This window comes from Vigna radiata, unplaced genomic scaffold (assembly GCF_000741045.1).
Source record: "Vigna radiata var. radiata cultivar VC1973A unplaced genomic scaffold, Vradiata_ver6 scaffold_341, whole genome shotgun sequence".
In the NCBI taxonomy this organism is placed as follows: Eukaryota; Viridiplantae; Streptophyta; class Magnoliopsida; order Fabales; family Fabaceae; genus Vigna; species Vigna radiata.
Genome location: NW_014543235.1, coordinates 98,371 through 120,445, shown reverse-complemented (window position 1 = coordinate 120,445; position 22,075 = coordinate 98,371). Strand labels below are relative to the sequence as shown.

The 22,075-nt window shown below is 39.9% G+C and overlaps 2 protein-coding genes across 2 annotated transcripts; both read left to right on the top strand.

Moving 5' to 3' along the window:
- The first annotated feature begins 7,924 nt into the window (after nt 1–7,924).
- On the top strand, nt 7,925–9,186 carry LOC106753244 (NAC transcription factor 29). Its single transcript, XM_014635034.2, has 3 exons — nt 7,925–8,198; nt 8,309–8,589; nt 8,772–9,186. Exons 1-3 carry the CDS (start codon nt 8,033–8,035, stop codon nt 9,171–9,173), a joined length of 849 nt encoding a protein of 282 aa, XP_014490520.1. The 5' UTR covers nt 7,925–8,032; the 3' UTR covers nt 9,174–9,186.
- A 5,290-nt stretch (nt 9,187–14,476) lies between these two features.
- On the top strand, nt 14,477–15,912 carry LOC106753242. Its single transcript, XM_022777442.1, has 2 exons — nt 14,477–15,587; nt 15,881–15,912. The coding sequence occupies exons 1-2, from the start codon at nt 14,477–14,479 to the stop codon at nt 15,910–15,912; spliced, it is 1,143 nt and encodes a 380-aa protein (XP_022633163.1).
- The last annotated feature ends 6,163 nt before the right edge of the window (nt 15,913–22,075 follow it).

Here is a 22,075-nt window from a genome sequence, read left to right as displayed (position 1 = left end):
TGTTTAAGGCTAAGGTTCAAAAAGGGTATAATATTTCAAGCACTTTGGGTGAAAATTTGGCTAGAGAAGGGTTCTCAAAAATGGCCTTTATCATATGACATTCACATGCAATTAAATCAATCATCAAGATTAAGGCAATATCATTCATGTTTTCCTGTGAACAATGCATACAACAATGAAAACTCTGGAGCTCAATACCTCACACAACATGCTTTCTCACACAAAATCCATTGATAGACTCTGCTTAGCATCATAACCACAATCATAATGTATCACACATCTGTTTCACTAGATATTCACATACAACACAACTCAATTATCATCCACATCAAATAATCATCAAATAGTTCCATCATGTACATCATTCAGTCAAACATTTTCAGAAAAACTATTCAAGCCAAGAGTACACACTGAAATTAAAATTCAACATATTCTAGAAATTAAAAAGAATAAAAGTAAAAGTAAAAGAAAGAAAAACTAAAATCCTGTCTATGAACATCCCTCAGTAGATGTCTGCAATCAACCCATGCTGTCATCAGAATCCTCCTGACTCTCATCGTCAGCATCCTCAAAGTTTTCTTCCTCTGTGTTCGGGGCTCCAGCTGCACCAAAACCAAAACCACTGCTCTGTGTCTGCTGCTGAGGCCATGCCATAGCTGCATGAAACTCATCCATCGTCCACCTGTGCCCTGGTGGCTGGTCATATAACCCAATAATCATATCAGCATTTGCAACCTGCCCTCTGTGAAGGGCCTCCATCCTTGCTTCCATCAAGGACATGTACATGTCCCTCATTTGGAAGGGCTCCGCATGTTGGACTGGTACCTTATCAGGCACCTGCTCCTGCTGAGCTGCAGCTCTCCTAGGATGCCTCCTGGGTGCTGCCCCTGCTGCACCTACTGCTTCTGCCTCAGCACAGAACTGGTGGAAGTAGGATACATCGATAGCATTCCTGAGTCTCTCGTAAGGAGGAACTACAATATTCACCCCAGCCTGCTGACAAAGAAAAGTAATCAAAGATGGATGCCCCAATGGCATCCTGCTACTAACTGTCATCGGCGATGATTTGGCCGACATTCACCTCCATCTGTCTCATCAAGTAGAAAACCTAGGGATACGGGGTAGGACGATCAATTGTTTTTGCATCTGTTCTTAATGCATTACTAATTGCTAGGGGAGGCTAGGGATAACAAGCCGGTAATTAGTAATAGGCTCTTTTCGCCGAGGGATCGGGTTAAGGGTAGGCCAAGAAAGTTTGCATAACAATTAAATAATCAAGCACATTAAACAAGAGGAGTAGATAAGAGGGAGTGAATAAAATCAAATTGTAAACCCCCAACAACTCCATTCATCCATAGTCTTTTTCGTCAATTGAATCAACCACGTTGCATGTTTATTTTCTGTCTTTGCATCCACAACAATTAATCTTTTTCTACAAGTCTTACGATCTTGATTCACACGAACGATCCTTTCGAGTCTCTTGGGAAGAACGATATCGGGTATTACCGATTATATTACTTGCACGATCTGGTACACTTGCCAGTGAGTCAACAAGTTTTTGGTGCCGTTGCCGGGGACTCGAGGTTATTTCTAGTAGTGTGAATTGGTTGAGTTCAACTTGATTTTTCATGTTTGTTTTTATTTTTGTTCTAATAAAGGTTCTCTAGGGTTTTGTGCCTAAGTTTTGCAGAATGCAGTACGGACAAGGATTTGATTATATGGGCACTTAATCCTTCCAAAATAATTTCAATCATTGGTGGGAACCTCACTCATACATGGATCAAAGTCAATTTGGAAATGCTGTTGAGCCTCATTTTATGCCTATACAAAGAAGAGCAGAATCTGATGAACTTTTCCAAAGGATAATGAACTTTGAACCATACCATGTCAAAGGCATAGAGGAGGATACTAAGAATGATGAATTCTTCCCACAAGACATATATACAAGACTTTCTTCTCATAGAAGCATGGAGGAGACGCAACATTATCAGTGGCAGCAACAATGCTCTTCACCAATAGAAACGTGGGAGTATGATCAACAACTTTGTCAAGAAACAGCTGATGTGACGGAACAAGTCAAAAGCTTGAATGAAAAGTTTGACAAATTTCTAGAGAGGTTTGATTCCATGAGATATGAAGTTACCTTCAGGAATTTGGAGACACAAATTGATGAGGTTGTTGATGAGGAGAAGGTGGAGAGAGAAGTGGAAAAGATAGAAGAGGAGAAAATAGAGGAAGATGAAGTAGAAAGGTTTGCCCCTAATCGCACTACCGCTAGGCGACAGGGGGCCACCGCCCGACGGTTTGCCTCTAATCGCAAATCCGTCCAGCATCCATGCCAGGTGCCTCCTCCTCGCATTGGACCGCCCAACGGTGCAATTTTGCCGTCAGGCGGTTCCTAGACTCTTCTTTTCTTCAATTTTCTTTTTTTGTCTTGAGTCTAAGACCTTCATCTTCAGTCTCCATCTTCACTTTCATCAAAATAGGTTCAAAACAATGCAAAACAAGCATAATATCGGTAAAAACAACTTTTGACTTTCAACTGACTCGTTGATTGGGTTTTACTTGATTCTAAGCTCATTCTAAGTCTTAAAGGGTGTAATTTGGTCTAAAATAACATATGAAAATAACTGTTTCTCAACCGTTATCAAATATCAAGCGAGAAGATTGTCAACACCTACTGATGGGTGTTTGTTGGGGTCATCCTAACTGTTGTAAAGTATTTGTATTTCTATTTTTAGTTTAGGTTTGTTTCCTTTTTAAAGTTGTAAATATTTGAATTTTTGAACAATTTCTGGGTAGCATCTACTGAGTGATGCTAAACTTTTATGTATCCACTGAAGGATACCAGGAAGGCACACCTACTGATGGGTGTTGGATGGAATTGCACTTATTGACAAGTGCTAAGCAGGTTTGGGTCAGGCTCGTGACGTTAAACAGGCGCTACCTGGGAGGCAGCCCAGTTGTTTTGTTTGTTTGCTTGTTTTTCAAACTCTGTTTTAAGTGCATCATAGGTTGCATGTTCATCTTAGAGGGGACAGACCTGTAAGTGAAAAATTGAAGGCAAAAATCAGGTGCTACAGGGAAGAATCATTCAAAAGAAAGCACAAAAGTGAGAGGATAAAGTATCGCTCACAGTCGGGCGGTGCAACTTTACCGTCGGGCGGTGGTGCCGAGAACCCTAGCCCGAGCCCTTTAAAGTTGGGTGGTTTTGGGTATTCTGCACATGATTCCTCTCCTTTGCATTCCGCCAAGCGGTCTTCTCTAACCTTAGCAGCTAATTTCAACCTTCACAAGGGTTTCCAAAGAGTTTTCCCACACTTTCTTATCACCCACTCACTAAAACCTAGTTCCTTGTTTAAAATTTGGGGGTTTTTGGTGAGAGTTGTGCATTAGAAGGTTTTTATCATCATTTGAAGAAATTCTTGCAAGCATTTCACATCTCCACTCAAGTAAGTTATGCAACTTCATTCTTTAGTTTCTAATTTTGGATATTGATGAAGAACATGCTTAGGAACATGACATATTAGGGTTTTGGATTTCTTTGCATAAATTGTTAAATTAGGAACTGTTTTGACCGATTAAGTTGCTTGAATTTTGTTTGTATGGTTGAAATTAGTGTTTGAGTGGAGATTAGGGCTGTTTTAAAGCGATTTTTGAGAAAACCCTCTCGCACTGCCGGGCGGCCACCTTCACCGTCGGGCGGTGTTAATACTAATGCATACCGCTGGGCGGTCCACTTTGACGTTGGGCGGTCTGCTGCATCTTTGTTAAATGCATGTTTTTGCTACGAAAATACAGAGGGGGACCTGTTTTACCCTCAGAGCTTGAATGATGTTCATTCAAAAAGTGTTGAATGATGTATTAACTTCTAAATGATGAATTCTTGCGGTTTGCTTTGAATGAAATCTCATGCAGGAATGGCATCAGCATCACGAAGGGGGAGAAGTACTGGTGGCAGCAAAAGGAAGGAACCTGAAAGGCTAAGGGGATTTGACTCTCAGAGGTTCCTCTCTAAAAAACATGAGGACCACTATGCCACTGTGCAGGAAAGGAGATTGGTGATGGAAAGGAAGGCTTCTTTCATCCCTGACTTAGCTTCTGAATTTGGAGCAGAGATTTTGAGGAGAGATTGGGAGAAATTGACTACCTACCCGGCACCAGCTAGTATTGAGTTAGTGAAGGAATTCTACACCAACGCCTTATCCAGAGGTTAATGACAACGCCCTACCACCCCCAATACGCAAAAATCGTCAAGTTGATGAAAGGAAAAATGTCCTATCAACTTGGCCAGGCGGTGAACGGCTACGCCCTGCCGCTCCCAATACGCTAAATAATAAAAAGAAATCATGTGTACAAGCAAAATAATAAAGCAAGAAGAGATGGCCAAGAAAAATGCGCTGAACAGAATTTTTGATGTAGCGGATGAAGTATACAAAAGGGAATGAAAAAGATGGACGGTAAGGTAAACAACTGTGTACTAGGTGTTTACCGTCCGACCACAAAACACAGAAATCTTAACAGACGAACAAAATATCTTCACCACCCTTCCCTATTATCTACAAATAGCCCCCTTCAATGACCATCCTCTTCCTCCTCGTCATCGGCCACTTCCTCCAGGACGAAATCGGCCCCCACACCCTTGCCGACAGTTGATCCCTCCAAATTAGGATTCTCTGTATCAACCAGGGGTTCAAGAGGAACAAGGAGGTCGTCATACACATCCTTTTCAATATCGAAGCCGACATTGAAAGGCTTTGTAAAATCCTTCTTCGTGCTCCATGACGACACTGGCGTTCAATTCAGAGATTTTCTCGACGGCTCGAGCCAACTCATCCGTCAATGCCATGTTCTTCTCACAGAGCTCCCCCTCAACCTCCTTCTTCTTAACAATTGCTGCTTTTAGCTAATCACATTCCTCGTCCAGACGGTTATTGGCAGCCCGGGCTTTCCTTAGAAGCTCCACTGTCTCTACCAGTTTCGACTCGGCCTTGGCCAGTTCGAGTTTTTTTCCAAAGAGAGTGGGCGGGCGCTTCAAGGGGGGTTTAATGTTTGCAATAGGAGGAACCCCCACGTCTGGAACCCTTTCGCCGGTAGGAATCCGTGAAGTGATGAGGATAGCAACACTGACTCGACGGGTAAACCCTCAGGAATACCGTGACCAACTAGGACGCGATCGTCAGGAGGCAGAAGGTTGGTGGGAGCAGGTCGGTTGATGGGAGGCAGACATTTTTGGAGGAGAAGGAGCTCACTCCCTGCTTGCGGAAGAAATGCCCGCCAACTCTCTACGGGAAGCCATGAAGTTGGATTGGCGGGGAGCCGCTGCAACCATGATATCTGGAAAGAAAACAGAAACTTAGTTAAGTTAACATCACTTTATTAATAAAAAAAACAATCGTAAAAACGAAGGCAGTCCACCAGGCCGCGGGCAGGAAGACAACGATGGAGGGCATTGATGGTCTTGACGACCTCAAGATCGGTCGGCTCCAACACACCCATCGGATAGGCCTTTAAAAAACTGATCCTTGAAGTTCTTGTAAGATTTTGAGAACGGCTTGAAAAGATACCGATCCTTCACGAACGTGGGGGAAACCCAACACCCCTTTGGGGTAGGGCAAATGTCAAAGTAATACAAAAAGACGGGGACCGTAGGAGCCACCCCCACGGCCAAGCATAAAGCACCGAACGCTTGAACCGAGGCCCATGCGTTTGGGTGAAGTTGCGTAGGCGCAACGTTAAGCTTGTGGAGATGCGCCGACTAGAAAGAGGTGAAGGGAGCCCGAGTATATAGCTGGTTGAAGAGGTTGGCATAAATGAAGAAGAAGTCATCAAGATTCGACCCCTTCCCGTGGCATACCCGCTCGTTCTCACGACTGACACCCGCCCGTACTAATCGATCATCTTCGATGTCTCGAACAATATAGGACCAACTTATCAAATCCCGTAAGCGCATCCGCGAATGATAATATGACACTTGCACACATACGTCGTGAGAAGCCCAGTCGTACCTCCTCACCTCCGGTAAACCGCCAACCGGAACCAGGGGGACGACATCAACGGTAATGCCCCCATTAACAAGTGAATGAGGATACGAAAAAGAAACCTGTCTCCCCCAAATTCTCGGAAGACATTGAGTCTGGAGAAGACTAACCACCATCGCCACTCCCTACGCCACCGCCGCCGTCGCCCCGGCTTGACGACTCTAACGACGATTCAACATCCATAATGGTCATTTTATTACCTAGGAGAAAAAGAATGCTGGAAAGCTTGAAGAAGAAGATATGAAGAGGCGTGATAGTGACAGTGCTCAGCATCCCTATTTATAGATTTTTGTTTTTTGAAAAACCACAACACATCATCACCATTCAAGCCTACCACACTCAACGACCTAGATCTGAAGATGTTACAACTACCAAAGGTGATCGGTCAGCTGCCAAACCCACAACCACCGGTGCTTAAATTTAAACCCTACAGCAACTACGTTGCTTAGGGCTTGGGGGGCCTGTGTACTGTAGGGACCGCGCGGCACGTGACGACTCACTAGGATACCCGACCAACACGCTCGGCGCGTGCGTAGATCCTCCCACCGGTGACATGCTAAGCTTGTCTGTACCGGTCCAATTTTATCGGATGTCCCCACAAGGACACTTGGCCAACACACTCGGCGCATGTGCAGCATCCCCCCACCGGTGACATGCTAACCTTGTCTGTACTGGTCCAATTTTATCGGATGTCCCCGCAAGGACGCCCGGCCAACACGCTCGGCGTGTGCGCAACATCCACCCACTGGTGACATGCTAACCTTGTCCGTATCATTCCAATACGATATCTATGGCGAGTACGATCATCATAGGTAGGTCGTCCGGCCACGGCCGAAGATCAGAGCATTAGATTTTTCTAATCACGGGCCCATGACAAAAACTATAAATTGAGGTAAAAGGTATGAGGTAGTTGGTTCACATTTACTGCACATTTATTATTACTCTCTACTTGCTGAGTGAACAGTGCACTGCCTTGAGCGTCGGAGAACCTTTGGCAAGTACTCGATCAAACACGTTACAGAGGAGGAATCTAGAACTCAATCAAACGGAGGCTACGAGAATGAAAAGAGAGGTGTGGAACCGGATGTCCAAGAAAACAAATTGTAAAGATGCCGGTGGTAGTTCGACTCCACAACCAAAACAATGTAGATTTTGATTTGATATGAACTTAGAAAAATATATCTTCTTGTATTACATGATTGTCTTCTCACATTAAATGGGAAAGTCTAAACGGTTAATTATATTAAAAATATAATTATATATTATTATATTATAAACATAATTACATATTAGTTATGAGGTCAAATGATGATAACTAATTGAAAAATCAACTTATAAAATAATTATTTTCACCAATTTAAAATAAAATATGATTATTATTAAATTAATTGTCATTAATTCAAAATTGATTTTAAAATTTATAAATAAAATAAAAAATAGATAATAACATTTAATATACATTAATATAGCTTTGGTTGTTGACTTTAACTTTAAAACATTTACTACAGATAGTTTCACTAATAATAATAATGTAAAAATGAACATTTGAATTAGTACCAACTTATATATAATAAACGGTTTTATTAATATTAAGAGAGTATTAACATAGAAGGATTTAGAAATCTCTCTTAGTATGCTCTCTTAGTATACTTGTAATACTAAAGAATGTGATTAAAGAAAGAAATTTGACAAACTTATATAATTAAATAAATAAGGAATCTGGTGGGTAAGGTGACGCATGCACTAATGTGTAGAAAAGTCGTCTTAGGGACCAATCAAAGCCATGCAGCGCCACCACAGAAACGACAAGAAATTAAAGATAAAAGGGGCATCCACTTCATTGCAAACATTTCAAACACCTTGATTTCTCTGTAACCCTTGTTTTCAATTTTCTTCTTTCGTTCCTTCTTTTACCTTTTCTTTCGTCCCTGTAAGCAGCAAAGAAACCATTTTCCAAGTTTCCCATTCAAACTTGGTTTTCACTCTGCTCAATGGAGGGCAGAACAAGCTCTGTGCTCCCACCTGGCTTCAGGTTTCACCCCACTGATGAGGAACTAATCGTGTACTACCTTTGTAACCAAGCCACATCAAAACCATGCCCTGCATCAATAATTCCAGAAGTTGATATCTATAAGTTTGATCCGTGGGAATTACCTGGTACATGTGATAACATATACTAAAATATCAAACCTATATTTGAACCTATTGTAATATGTGCATGTGCATGTTTCTGTTGTTCTGACATGTCAAATTCTTGTGAAATACAGAGAAAACAGACTTTGGAGAAAATGAATGGTATTTCTTTAGCCCAAGGGAAAGGAAGTACCCAAATGGAGTGAGGCCTAATAGAGCAACTGTGTCTGGGTATTGGAAGGCCACTGGTACTGATAAAGCAATCTATAGTGGCTCTAAGCATATTGGGGTGAAGAAAGCTTTGGTCTTTTACAAGGGTAAGCCACCAAAGGGTATCAAGACAGATTGGATTATGCATGAGTACAGATTAATAGGATCAAGAAGACAAACCAATAGACAAATTGGATCCATGAGGGTAAGCCTTTGCCTTATTAATTACTATAAGTTTTTTTTTATATGAAATTACATGTATCTTCTATCAGAAAAGATAAGACTATAAATATTAAATATTTAAAGAGTTTTAACTGTTTGAAATTCCTCTGTAGGCTGCTGTTTTATTTTATTTGACCTTACCCTTGTTCTTGGATATGTCATCAGCTAGATGACTGGGTCTTGTGTAGGATCTACAAGAAGAAGAACATGGGAAAATCATTGGAGGCAAAAGAGGACTACCCAATAGCACAAATCAATCTCACACCACCAAATAATGAGACTGAACAAGAAGTGGTGAAATTTCCAAGGACTAGTTCCCTTACTCATCTTTTGGATATGGATTACTTGGGTCCAATATCACACATACTATCTGATGCATCATACACGTCAAGCTTTGATTTTCAACTTAACACTGCCAATGGTGGAATAGACCCTTTCATAAAGCCACAGCCACTTGAAATTCCCAATAACCTTTACGCAGCAGATTCAGTGAAGTACCAAGTGAAACAGAACAGCACCATCAACCCCACCATATTTGTGAACCATGTCTATGATCAGAGAGGATAATACCAAAAATGAAAAAAAAAAAAAAAAAAAAAAAAAAAAAATATAAGAATATTTATATAGATATAAATATTTAAATCTAAATATATATATATATATATATATATAAATGAAATTGGATTATTTGGAACATGACGATAAGCGTCATCAATTACATAATCCTGAAGATTCTTTGTAGAAATACATATATATCACATCACCAATGAATTTTCAGTGATATCCAATCAGATCATAGCTCCCACAGAAATTGTATATATATATATACTCTTTTTGTATGAAATACCATTAACACTTCTTTCAACACTTTCTATTTTATCAACCGAAATATTGCGTTCTAGTCCCATTAGTTACAATGATCATGGTTATTTTTTGGACTTATAACGATAAAATAACCCAATTATTGGTAACTTTTTGTTAAAGGAATTGCATTCAATATTCTGATTAAGACCAAACCTGATGCTTAGATCATGCTTTGGTAGCATTTGAAGGCAAATACGGTTGAGCCACCCGTTTCCATTGCTAACAGACATAATCAAAATGATTATTTATTTTGACAAAGGATGCATACGATACAATTGGGCGTTGGAAAATTATGTACTGTGAGTCAATAATTGAAACAGAAAGGAGTTTTCAAATGGATTGTTAATTCAATTCGTGATTGGTGGCACCCCCTGTTGCTTATCCAAATTGATAACGGCGTTGTTGATAGAATTGGATATGACGTGTTGAGAAGGTTGGCATGTGCATGCGCTATATATTTAATATGAGAATAACATGTGGCTAAGGATCACACCTTTTATAAAAGTACAAATTCTTGTGTTAGTTTCGTCAAGAAATTGTTAGTTAATGTAAACTAGTACAAGTTAAACAAACTATAATCATTTGAATGAGTCATGTGTTCGTGTTACATGTGTATGGTAGTTATATATATTTAATTTGTTGATTGTGAGCATTCTAGGATGTTTGGTCTGGCACACGAAGTTGATGAGATGAAGCATTTATTTAGACATGTAAATCCATTAGTACTTCAAGGTTGTGACATAATATTGGTTATAATAAAGTTAATAGGATGAACTATATCAGTACAATGCATATGTATCAGTACAATGCACACATTTATTCATTTTTAGCTTCTGTTTTTCCTGTGTTTGTGGGATATTATTTAAGTTTTGCAGATACACCAACCTAAGATAGTTTCTGCTTAGTTTCTTGCCATTCGTTGATGTTGGCTTCAATTTTTCCTTGCACTTTTGAATGAAATCCTGGATATGGGTCATAGCCAAATAAAGTGTGGAGAACCTGCATAAAGCAAGTAGCCTCAGAGACAAATATATATATATATATATATGGTTTAATATTCCTTTTTGTCTCTAATTTTACTGATTTTTCTCAAAAAGACCCCGGTTGAAAAGAGTGTCCTCACTTAATAAATTTTGTGTTAACTTTTTTTTTCTCTCTATATACTTCTCTGTAACAGTTTTCTCTTTTGGTAAGTGGTATCTTTTCGTCTTTTTTTGTCTTTTCCGTTAAATACGCTACTTCTTGTATTCTTGACACAATTCCCATTTCCTTTCAAATCTTCATCTTTCTTTCTCTCTCTCTAAGTGAGACCCCAGTGGTCCCTCACTCCAATTAAATCACAATTCTCTTTCTCCCATAATTAAACCACTAAATGATGACCTAAGGTATAGTTATTTCCTCCATGCATATATTCTTGGAAGATGATATTTTGACACCAATTTTTTGGCACTGCACACATGTCAAAATGTGGTTGGACGATTTCAAATTAAAAAAAAAACTTTGGTTTTTTTCTTTCAAATATGTCCTTGTCTCAGTTTTTTTAATTTGAAATCGTCCAACTATGTTTTGACACGTGTGCAGTGTCAAAATAGTGTCAAAAATTGGTGTCAAAATATCATTTTCCGAAAAGCAAAATGATATTTGGACACTATTTTTTGGAAAATGTTTACTTAACACCCTCTTTTGACACAAATTTGACACAACCCACGTGTCAAATTTGTATTGAATGTTTTCACTTCATTAATAAAATCCTTTTAAAAAAGTGGAGAAGGGTAATATTGAAATGATGCTTTTATGAAATTTTGATTTTCGCAGTTTCATTTTTCTTCTTCTTCACTTTCGGTCTTTCCATTTGTCTTCTTCACTTTCGTTCTTCCCATTCGTCTCTCCCATTCAGCTCTCTCCAATTTTCATTCACTTCATTTCTGGAATCCCTTGGCCTCTCTCCATTCGGCTGATCGTCTCATCCAAACGTATCACTGTGTATTGGTAAGCTCTCTTTCGCATTTCTCGTTTTGGTTGTCTTTGGCTTTGTGCCTCTGTTTCGCGTATTTGCTCTATGTCACATTGTGTAGCTTGTGGAAGCATACTTTATTTTTGTTTTATTTAATTATTTTTTGTGTTTTTTGAACCCTAATCCACCATTGATGTATTTGTATGAAATATTTGCAATTGCAATGGCGTCCGGAAACCAAAAGGTGAGTAAAAGTTTTGTTATTATATAAAGTTGGTTTTTTTTTTGTAAGTAATAAATTTTTATTTTTTAATGTTTTGTAGTGGCGGGTTCGAATCTCTCTTGATTCATCAATCATTGTTACTATGAATGGGTTACTAAGAGATGTCCATGTTGAACGAATTTCGATGACACCATTTTGTTGGTGTTTGGAGCTTCGTAAGGCTGTGGAGATTAACTGTGAATTATTGAAGGTTATGGTATGGATTGATGTACGTGATTGGATCCTGAACGACGAGAACATAAGAATACTGTATGCGCTAGAGGTCTATGGACTGTTGTAGGATAGTTGTCCTGTGTACAAATGTAGTAAACATTGTAGTCAACATTGTAAGATACAATAATTTATATGAAGGCAATGTATTTTAATGTATATGAACATATTGTACAAATTGATAGTGGTATAAGATGATTGATTTCAACCTTGTTTATGTGTTTTCAACCTTGTTTATGTGCACTGTACAAATGATTGTTGATTGATGATTGATGTCCAGGCTTGCTTATGTGCAATGTATAAAAGTGCTGCCTTACCATTTTATGCCAAGTACTCCAATCTGTGCAGCAAAATACACTACTCTAATCGTTTACAAGGGTGTAGTAATCGATTACGCGAGTCTGGTTTTAGTTTTGCACATACTGTTGCACTAAAGGAACCACCACTGGTAACCTGGGGGACCACTGGTGTTTTTCTGTGTTTTTGAGGCCAACTTCACTTAACACAATAATCTCTCCATGGGAGGTCCCCACCTCCATCTTGGGGGACCCAAAACATTAAGATGCAGTCATTCCTCACTAAAGAACATCAAATTACAACTAAAAGAACTGGCCTTGGGTCGAAACACACTGTTGTTCACCAATGGTCCTCTACGTGTTCACTGGTGGCTCCTTCCGTTCAACAGGATGTGCAGAATCCAAATCAGACACGCATAATCGTTCAACAGGATTTTTCATTTAAACACAAGTGCATTTACAAGAAGTTCTTAGTTTACATCACTCTCCAACGAGAATGAACTTAGCTCTCCATTAATGGAGAGCTTGAGCTTACAATGGAATGAAAATGGTGAAGAAAAGACTCAAGGAGAAGGAGAGGAGAGCTCCCACTGTCCAGAACTAGCTCCAAGAGGTGCAGGAACGCTTCCTCAGGTCTCAGCCGTCAAGAAGTTGCAACCCTCGAAAACTGTGTGCCTTTTATAGGTCTAGGGTGCCAACTCAGCAAAAAGTCACGCCCAGCGCCCTTTTCTGGGGCGCCTAGGCGTGACAAATCAGGGAAAACAGCGAGCTGAAGGGCGCTGGGCGCCCCCTAGGCTTTTCCTTGGTTCTCCACTTTCAAGAGCTTCAATGTCTTTCCAAAGCAAGCAAAGTTCCTACAAAATTTGAGGAAAAGAGATGAAAACTAAAGTGTGTAACCTAAGCTAAGTTTTATTCACAGAGTTAGATTAAAGGGAGGATCAAGCGGTTTCAAGCTTTAAGAGTGTGATTTGGCAAGAAAATTTCACCATAGATAATGGTAAAAATTACTGTTATCAAAGCTATCCTCTAAGACTTCCTATTTCCACCAAACCGCGACAATGGAGAACCAAAAACGTGAGAGAGAGCGTCCATAAAGGGGGAGAACGAAATGTGAGAGAGAGCAAAATCTGAGAGAGAACCTACGAAATGTGAGAGAGAGAGCGAAATCTGAGAGAACCTAATGAAACAAGCCAAGGGTATATTTGGAACGAAAAATTTTTTAAATCCTCTTCATTTTTTCTACCAGTTTTTCTGAAAAGAAAAATAAAAACCAACCAATGACACCTTGACACTTGTCAGTGTCAAAAGTGTGCAAATAAAGTGTGTCAAAATAACGGAATCCTTTTTAGAAACTAAAATTATAAGTCAAGGATCGCCCTTTCTCTTACTTCAGCATTCTTACGTAACCCAATCTAAAACCAAGTATCACTGTCTCTCTCTCTACATTCCCTATCATTGATATTTACTCTCCGTTTCCAGTAACGATATCCTCCCAAAATCCTACTCTTCTCACCCATACACCATTTTCCAAGCAACCATTTGCTACCCCTCCTACTACCCTAACCTTGAATGTATATCCCACACACTCCTTACTCTTTTCTTTTCATCAACGTTCACCAACACGTGCCTATCAGTATCTCCCACATTTCTACTCTCTCAAACTTCCTTCTCTTCTTCTTTTCCAACACACATACCACAACTCCTACCCCTTCTCCCACTCTCACGACGCACACAACCCTATTGTATAGGTGAGGGCGGTGAGGACTTCGATCATGATCCACGTAAGCACACCAAATGCACATCTAAGGTGGAGTTCTTATAGGTTCCGTTTAATCCGTCATTTGAAACATTAAATCATTTTGTGAGATTATCGAAACCAATACCCTACGCACCCCACCAGTGGATACGCATATCTTCATTTGACCTATGCAAATCTTCACTCTTCATTTCAACATTTTCTGTGAGTAATACATGTTTTCTACAGCTGGCCCCCACTGCATATTCCTTTTATTACTTTTATTGTTAGTCTGTTAGGATATTATTTTGTATTGTTGCATATTCTACAGCTGGCACTTTTGCTTTTCCTTTACTTTCTAGAATTATCCTTTGTTGTATTTATGGTAATCACACACAGTACTTTTTCTGTGCGTTGAATAATAAGAATGAAGAATACATCAGATTTTCTCTTGCTATCATGGTATCATCGCTGATAACCCACCCTTCTTCTGCTTAATGTTATTCTCATCTCCTTCTATATTCAACCATGGCTTCCCTTAGCAAAAATATTTCCCCAACACCGGATCACCTGGTGAATCCGGCTCATCCCCTCTATCTGCATCCTGGCGAAAACCCGTCTCTGGTGCTTGTTTCGCCTCTCCTCACTGAGAACAATTTCCACCAATGGGAGAGAGACATGGTCGTCGCCCTTGAAACCAAAAACAAGGAGCGCTTCATTCATGGTACTCTTCCTTGCCCACCCGTCACTGATCCCCTATATGAAGCTTGGCACAGATCCAATCGAATGGTAATGTCATGGCTCACCCGTTCCATGACTCCTTCCATCAAGCAATCTGTGATGTGGATGGATACGGCTTCTGAAATTTGGCGAGATCTTAAGGATCGCTTTTCTCATGCTGATAAATTTTGGATTTCTGATCTTCAAGATCAGATTCTTGCTTGTCGACAAGGTGAATCCATTGTTTCTGAATATTATACCAAGTTGAAGATCTTGTGGAAGGAGATGGAACTTTATCGCTGTGTATTGACCTGTACCTGTTTGACACCCTGTGTCTGCGGTCTTCTTTCTAAACTTCAAAAAGAAAGCGAGGATGATTATGTGATTCGCTTTCTTCGTGGTCTCAATGATAGTTATGCCCAAGTTCATTCTCAAATAATGATGCTAGATCCCATGCCTTCAATCGTTAAAACCTTTTCCATGGTTCTTCAACATGAACGTGAATTTATTGGCATTCTTCCAAAGCCCTCTGTTCCCGATTCCTTGGCCTTTGCTGCTCTCTCCAACGATCAACCACGTTTTCATTCTTCCACAAGACCTACTTCTACTATCAGTAAGACCACTTCCAGAAACAATAAATTCTGTGAACATTGCAAGAAAACCAACCATACCATAGAGACTTGCTACTTTCGTATTGGTTTTCCTGCTGGTTACAAAAAGTCAAAACCCACAAATAAACCTTCTGCCAGTTTGGTTACTGTGGACTCCTCTGCTTCTCATCAACCATTAAATTTGGATGGTAATCACACCAATGATCAGTTCACTTTCTCTAAAGATCAGTATCAAGCGATTTTGGCCTTTCTCCAACATACTAAGGATCATTCATCCACTGTGAATCATGCTTCTGTTCATAATTCAGGTACATCCTCTTCTTTTCCTCATTGGATCATTGACAGTGGTGCTACTGACCACATTTGTCCAATTCAATCCTTATTTCATAACCTTCATCCCATTAACCCAATCCATATTAATTTGCCTAATCACACCATTGTCATTGCCTCCTTTTCAGGGACTATTCATATAGGTGCTTTACTACTTGTTGATGTCCTTTTTGTACCTGAATTTTCTATTTCTCTCATTTTCGTTCCCAAACTTGTTTCTACTATAAATTGCATGGCAGTATTTTGTGATTCTCACTGTTTATTTTTTCAGAAGTCTCACCTCACGATGATTGGAGCAGCTAGGAAGGTTGATGGTTTGTACTGTTTTGAAGAATCATACAATTTGAATCACAACAAAGTTTTACAATCTTCTCCAATTACCGAATCAAAAACTTCTGTTGTAAATGTAGTTCATAACAGTACAACGTGGCATCATAGACTAGGACACACTTCCAATTCCATTTTACAATTGTTATCTTCTCAAATTTCTGATATTACATACCAAAATTGTATGCCTTGTGACATTTGTCACTTTGCTAAACACAAGAAATTACCATTTCCAATTAGCACATCCAAAAGCTCTCATCTCTTTGAATTGTTGCATGCTGATATTTGGGGTCCATTACAAACTGTTTCCATTGATGGTTTTAAATATTTTTTAACACTTGTTGATGACTATAGTAGGTTCACATGGGTTCATCTTTTAAAATCCAAAGCTGAAGTCAAAACTGTTCTTCCCAAATTCATCAACTTCATTAAAAACCAGTTTGATACAAAACTAAAAAGAATAAGGTCGGACAATGGCAAGGAATTTTTCTTAACTGATTTCTTTTCTTCCAAAGGCATTTTTCATGAAACCTCATGCATTGAATCTCCTCAACAGAATGGGATAGTTGAGCGCAAACATCAACATATTTTGAATGTAGCTCGCGCCTTACTTTTCCAATCTCACTTGCCTTCTGTTTTCTGGTCTTATGCGATCAAACATGTTGTGCATCTCATTAATAGGCTTCCTACCCCTTTTCTTAAACATCAATCTCCTTATCAATATGTTTTTGGACGCCTCCCTGATTTTCGAAAACTTAGAGTTTTTGGTTGTTTAGCTTTTGCTAACACTATCATGGCTGGCAGAACTAAGCTAGACAAATGTGCCTCTAAGTGCATTTTTCTTGGTTTTAAACCCAGGGTTAAAGGCTATCTTTTGTATAATCTTCATAACAAAAATTTTCTTGTGTCCCGCAATGTTGTTTTTTATGAGTCTCATTTTCCATTTGCTCTTGATTCCCAATTCATTTCTCATCACCACAACCTAAGTTATAAAAAATGTGTCAAATGAGTCCCTCCATTTCCAAAACCTCAGACTAAATCCTTTTTCCCTCTAAAAAATTTCTCTAAACCCTAAAATCACTTTCTTCCTTTCTTCATTTTCATTCCACCACAACATTCATCTCCCTTTCTTCCTCGCACGTACGTTCGTTTCGTTCTGGTTCGTTTTTTCCTTTCATCCTCATTACACTTTCTCTTTTCATTGATTTCTGCTTTCGATTGGCCATGGTTCATTTTTCTCTCAGAATCGTAGTCGCAAAACCATAGACAGACGGAGCTGCAACGGTGGTTGCATGGACTGGCGGACAACGAAGCTTTAACTCGTGCTACAACCTGAGGTACATCGTTCTAGCTTCTCTTTGGTGTAGCATTTTTTCTGTTTCGCCGTAAGGAAACTAGGTTACTGTGCTACAAGAAATTTTTGGATTTTAGTTTTCTGGCTTCAATTCATTGGATTGACTAATTGTCTTAATACCTTGTTCAGGCTTTATGTTCTAATTTGCTGATATAGTTTACTAACAAATATTCCGTGGATCATGTAAGTTATTCTTGTTGGTGGGTATTGTGCTACCTAATGATGAAGCTCCCCAAAGTATAATTAGGGCTACAGTTGGTAATTAGTAAACTTGTTCTGTTTTCATGATTTAATTGGCTTAAAGTGGCTTTGCCCATAATGCATGAAGTTCATGAAAGTGTGTTTACCTACCTATGCCAAAACGAGATTGTATAAAAAAACTAATATGTTTTTGAAGTGGATTTCACGTTTTCCATGTGAAGATGGCATTTGTGTTTGCTTTTGTTTAGGTGATTGTGTACTCATTTAGCTCTGTTTTCTTTGTAGTTCTGGATTGGCTGAAGTGAGTTGTTTTTGGATTTTAAGATATCAACTGTCAGTGCTAACGTGATCAAACTGGCAGGTAGATCATAGTTGAGTGTTCCTTCATATTACTGAGCATGAAAACTTGGTTCAAAATCAAGTAGATCAGTCTTATCTATTGCCTGTAACTTACCATTTAGTTTTATCAACCCTTGTTGGTAGTGGTTGGATGCGACTAGTGAAAGCAATTTTTTTTTAAAGTTTACATGCTAGAGTTTGTCTACTACTGGGTATGAAATAGATCATTTTCTAACTGGAAAGATCCATGTGATGTGAATGATATACTTTTGCGCTCTGTTATAGCTTATAGCCAATTTTTTCCTTTTACATGTGTTTTTCATAGATATTATTAAATTTACCTACTTTTTTCGGCGAGGCAAGTGTCTGATGCACTGTTTTTCTAAATTTTCACTTTGATTTTATATTCAATGCATAACATACTTGTGCGATTTACATTTTCCATTTCATGTTATTATTCTATACTTGAATGAACCATCTCATCTGCATTTCATTTAAATTCACTAGCATCATAGTAAGTAGCACCTAACGTTACACAAGTGAAGTTATCATGATTGAGTAAGTGAAGTAATTGTGAACTTTAAATCAAATCCTTGACTTGCCAACTCTTAGGGTATAGTGCTTATCCTTCTTCCTTTATCATCACTCTTAACCCTCCATTTCTTATGTTAGCAATACCCTTCTGCTCTCTCGGCAATCCATGCTTGCTAGTTGCAATGGCCATGAGTACTGCCTCAGCTACTGGTTCTCACTCCTGAAATGGATTCTGTTTCTCGGACCAGGTATTAACTTTTCTCATTCAATTTTCTCCACCTTATTTTGCTTGCTTCTCCAAGTATAATTGTTTTGTTACTCAACAATTATGATACATAAAATCTCTTAACAATGGATTTTGAATGCGTAAAGGTTCTGTTGTGTCTTTTTTTTGCAGGAAAATGGAGACTACAATCAACACAACTACGGTCAAGCGTTCCCAGTGGCCGGAAGTGGTGAATGCCTTTTTTTTCTTGTTCTATTAATTTAACATTGGAAATGGAAACAAACTTTAACTCCTTAGTACCTAATTATTCTCCAACACAATGGTTTTCCTATCTCTGGTCTTTTTGTTAATTTGTTTGTACACTTTTTCTAAGTCGGTGTTATGTTCTATAGAGGATTTTGAAGGACAGAAAGCATTCTACAGCAATGAAGAGAAACAAAAAGATAAGAAAAGTTTAATGAGCAACAACCAAGAAGAGGACAATCTGTAAGTTTGTCACCATAATGAATTAAAGAACTCATAATCTATGTAGACTTAAATTTATATATACTATTAGAATATAACGTTATCTAATTTATTAATGTAAACAAATTTAACACAAACAATGTATATATGGAACTACATTTTTCTATCTTTAACCTTTATTCAATGCATGAATAAAAAATTTACATTGTCAGTAGAACAAAAATGATTCTAGATATTAAAATTCTCATAATATATAAAAAACCTTACCGCTGTCAATTTTTTTTTGTAATTGAATTCTTGTTGAAACCACAAATGACTAATATTTGGAGGTGTTGCACCTTCCAGTTTGGCTGAGGCAAGGCAACCATTGTGGCGCAAGGGCTGTGAAGGTGAGGACTACACAAATAAACCATGAAAGTTACTTTTGATTTTTCTTTTTTGTGTTGTTCTACTGCCCATGTGAGACTGTTAGGGAGTTAATTATATATAGGAGGAGAAGAGATGTTAAATAGCCTAACTGCCTAGGCAGTTAGGAAAAGGGTGAGGGTTGGTTTCTGTTAGTTCGGTTAACTGTTGTATATAAGGGGGTTTGGGTTGTACATAAGGGAGTTTTAAGAGTATTATAGTTGTACGAGAACTCTTGTAGTTCTTTGGAGAGAGGTTAGGCTCTCGGTTACCCTGTAAACACCATTCTTGGTTGATTCTTTGCAATAAGAGGAGGCTGTACAATTCAGAGGAATTGTTCTTTGTGTGTTTTTGTGTGTTTTCCATAGGTTCTTGATTATAAGAACCTATCATTTGGTCTGACCTGCCGGATCACGAAGGAGAAGAGAAGGGGGAAGAGCCAGCGATGGGAAGTAAGACGGAGGGCAGATTAGATGACTTGGAGATCACAGTTGAGGGAATCAAGGATGAGACCGCGACGATCAGACGCGACGTGCAACAATTGATGAAGATTATGGGTGGAGGTTCGAACCATCAAGGGGGTGGTTCTGAAGGAAGCAGCAGTTCGGTGAACGAGAACCCAAGGAGAGGCGAGACTGGGGAATCGCACCCAATTGAAGGAAGAAGGTGGAACTGCCATCATATGAAGGCGGAGACCCATACGTCTGGATTAGTCGGGCTGAGAGATTTTTTGACATTCAAAAGGTAGTAGAGGAGGATAAGATTGAACTCGCTTACGTGAGTATGGAGGGAAGCGCGAGTTATTGGTTCAAGTATTGGCGGGAGAAATCCAATTATCGAACGTGGATGGGTTTGAAGGATGGGTTGATCAATAGGTTTGGTGGTGGGTTCCGGGGGACGGTATACGAACAAATGGCCACCCTGAGGCAAGAAGGAGCGTTGGAGGAGTTTGTAAGGAATTTTGAGAGGTTGCTAGGACAGACCCAAGGCCTATCGGAGGAGCTGATTCTGGGTTTCTTTTTGGCGGGGCTAAGGGAAGACGTTAAGGGCCAGGTCAGAATTCAGAACCCCCCAGATTTAATGGTTGCAATCAGAGTTGCGAGAGACGTGGAGGATGCCATAAACTGTGCATGCGGAGGAGTTTGGAACGGGTTCAAGGTGCAACCCATGGGTTCTCGAACTGCGACGTCGATCGTGAGGAATGAGGGAGATCAGGGTCTCGCGATAAGAACTAGCGGGACAGAAGGAGTGGGTCTGGCCAGGAAAGAAGGGGTGACAGGGGCGAATAGTACCTACGCGAGGGGTAACAACCCAACCGGAGGAGAAAATAAGAACCGTTTGGTCAGGAACTTACGTTACCCGGAGTATCTGAAGAGGAGGGACGAAGGAAGGTGTTTCCGATGTGGCAGACCATTCGCGCCGGGTCATCGGTGTGCAGAAAAAGGATTACGAGTCTTGTTACTTGCTGAGGACGAAGAGGAGGAGTCGGAGGAGAATGCGAGCATGGAAGCGAGACCTATGGAGCTATCGGCTTGTTCGGCGGAGGGTCTGACACTTCCAAAGACCATGAAGGTGATTGGTTTAATAGGGGAACGTCAGGTGGTAGTCTTGATTAACAGCGGAGCTAGTTACAATTTTATTGGCCGGAGGGTGGTGGAGGAACTGGGACTTCCGGTGGCGGAGACTCCTACGTACGCCGTAAGTTTGGGAGATAGGTGTAGAAAATGGACGAGTGGGCGTTGTGAGAAAGTGGAACTGAAGTTGGGAGATGTGAGGGTGAAAGAAGATCTGTATGTGTTTGAGCTAGGAGGGGTTATCTGATATTGGGGATTGCATGGCTAGAAAAATTAGGGGAGGTGGTTATTAACTGGAGAGAGATGACCATGCAATATGTAGTGGATGGGGAGAAGATGGTGATCAAAGGCAATCCAGCCCTGGCCCGACAGCTGGTGGAGCCAGGCGCACTTGCAAAAATTATAGATGTTGAGTCATGGCTTTTTGTTTGGGAAATATGCATAGTGGAGCTCGGTGCAAGAGGTGATGAGAGGGTTGATTTGACAGAGCAGCAGCAGGCAGGAATCAGAGCAGTTTTGCATGCCCACTGCACTGTGTTCCGAGAGAGAGAAGGGCTTCCTCCTGCACGTGATAGGCAGCACCGAATAAGGCTTAAGGAAGGAGTAAATCCTATAAATGTCAGGCCTTATAGGTACCCATTTTTCATGAAAGAGGAACTCGAGAAGCAAGTATCGGATATGTTGAGAGCTGGAATTATTAGACCGAGCCAAAGTCCGTTCTCCAGCCTGGTGATTTTGGTGAAAAAGAAAGATGGAAGCTGGAGATTTTGTGTGGATTACAAGGCCCTGTACAAAGCCACTGTACCCGACAAATTCCCTATCCCCGTGATTGAGGAGCTATTGGACGAGTTGAAGGGTGCTCGTTTTTTTTCGAAGCTGGACCTAAAGGCGGGATACCACCAGATACGCATGGGGGAAGAAGATATTCATAAGACGGCCTTCCGGACGCATCAGGGCTTGTTTGAATTTTTGGTGATGCCCTCTGGATTGATGAATGCTCCGGCGACGTTTCAAGGTGCTATGAACAAGTTGATGGCGCCT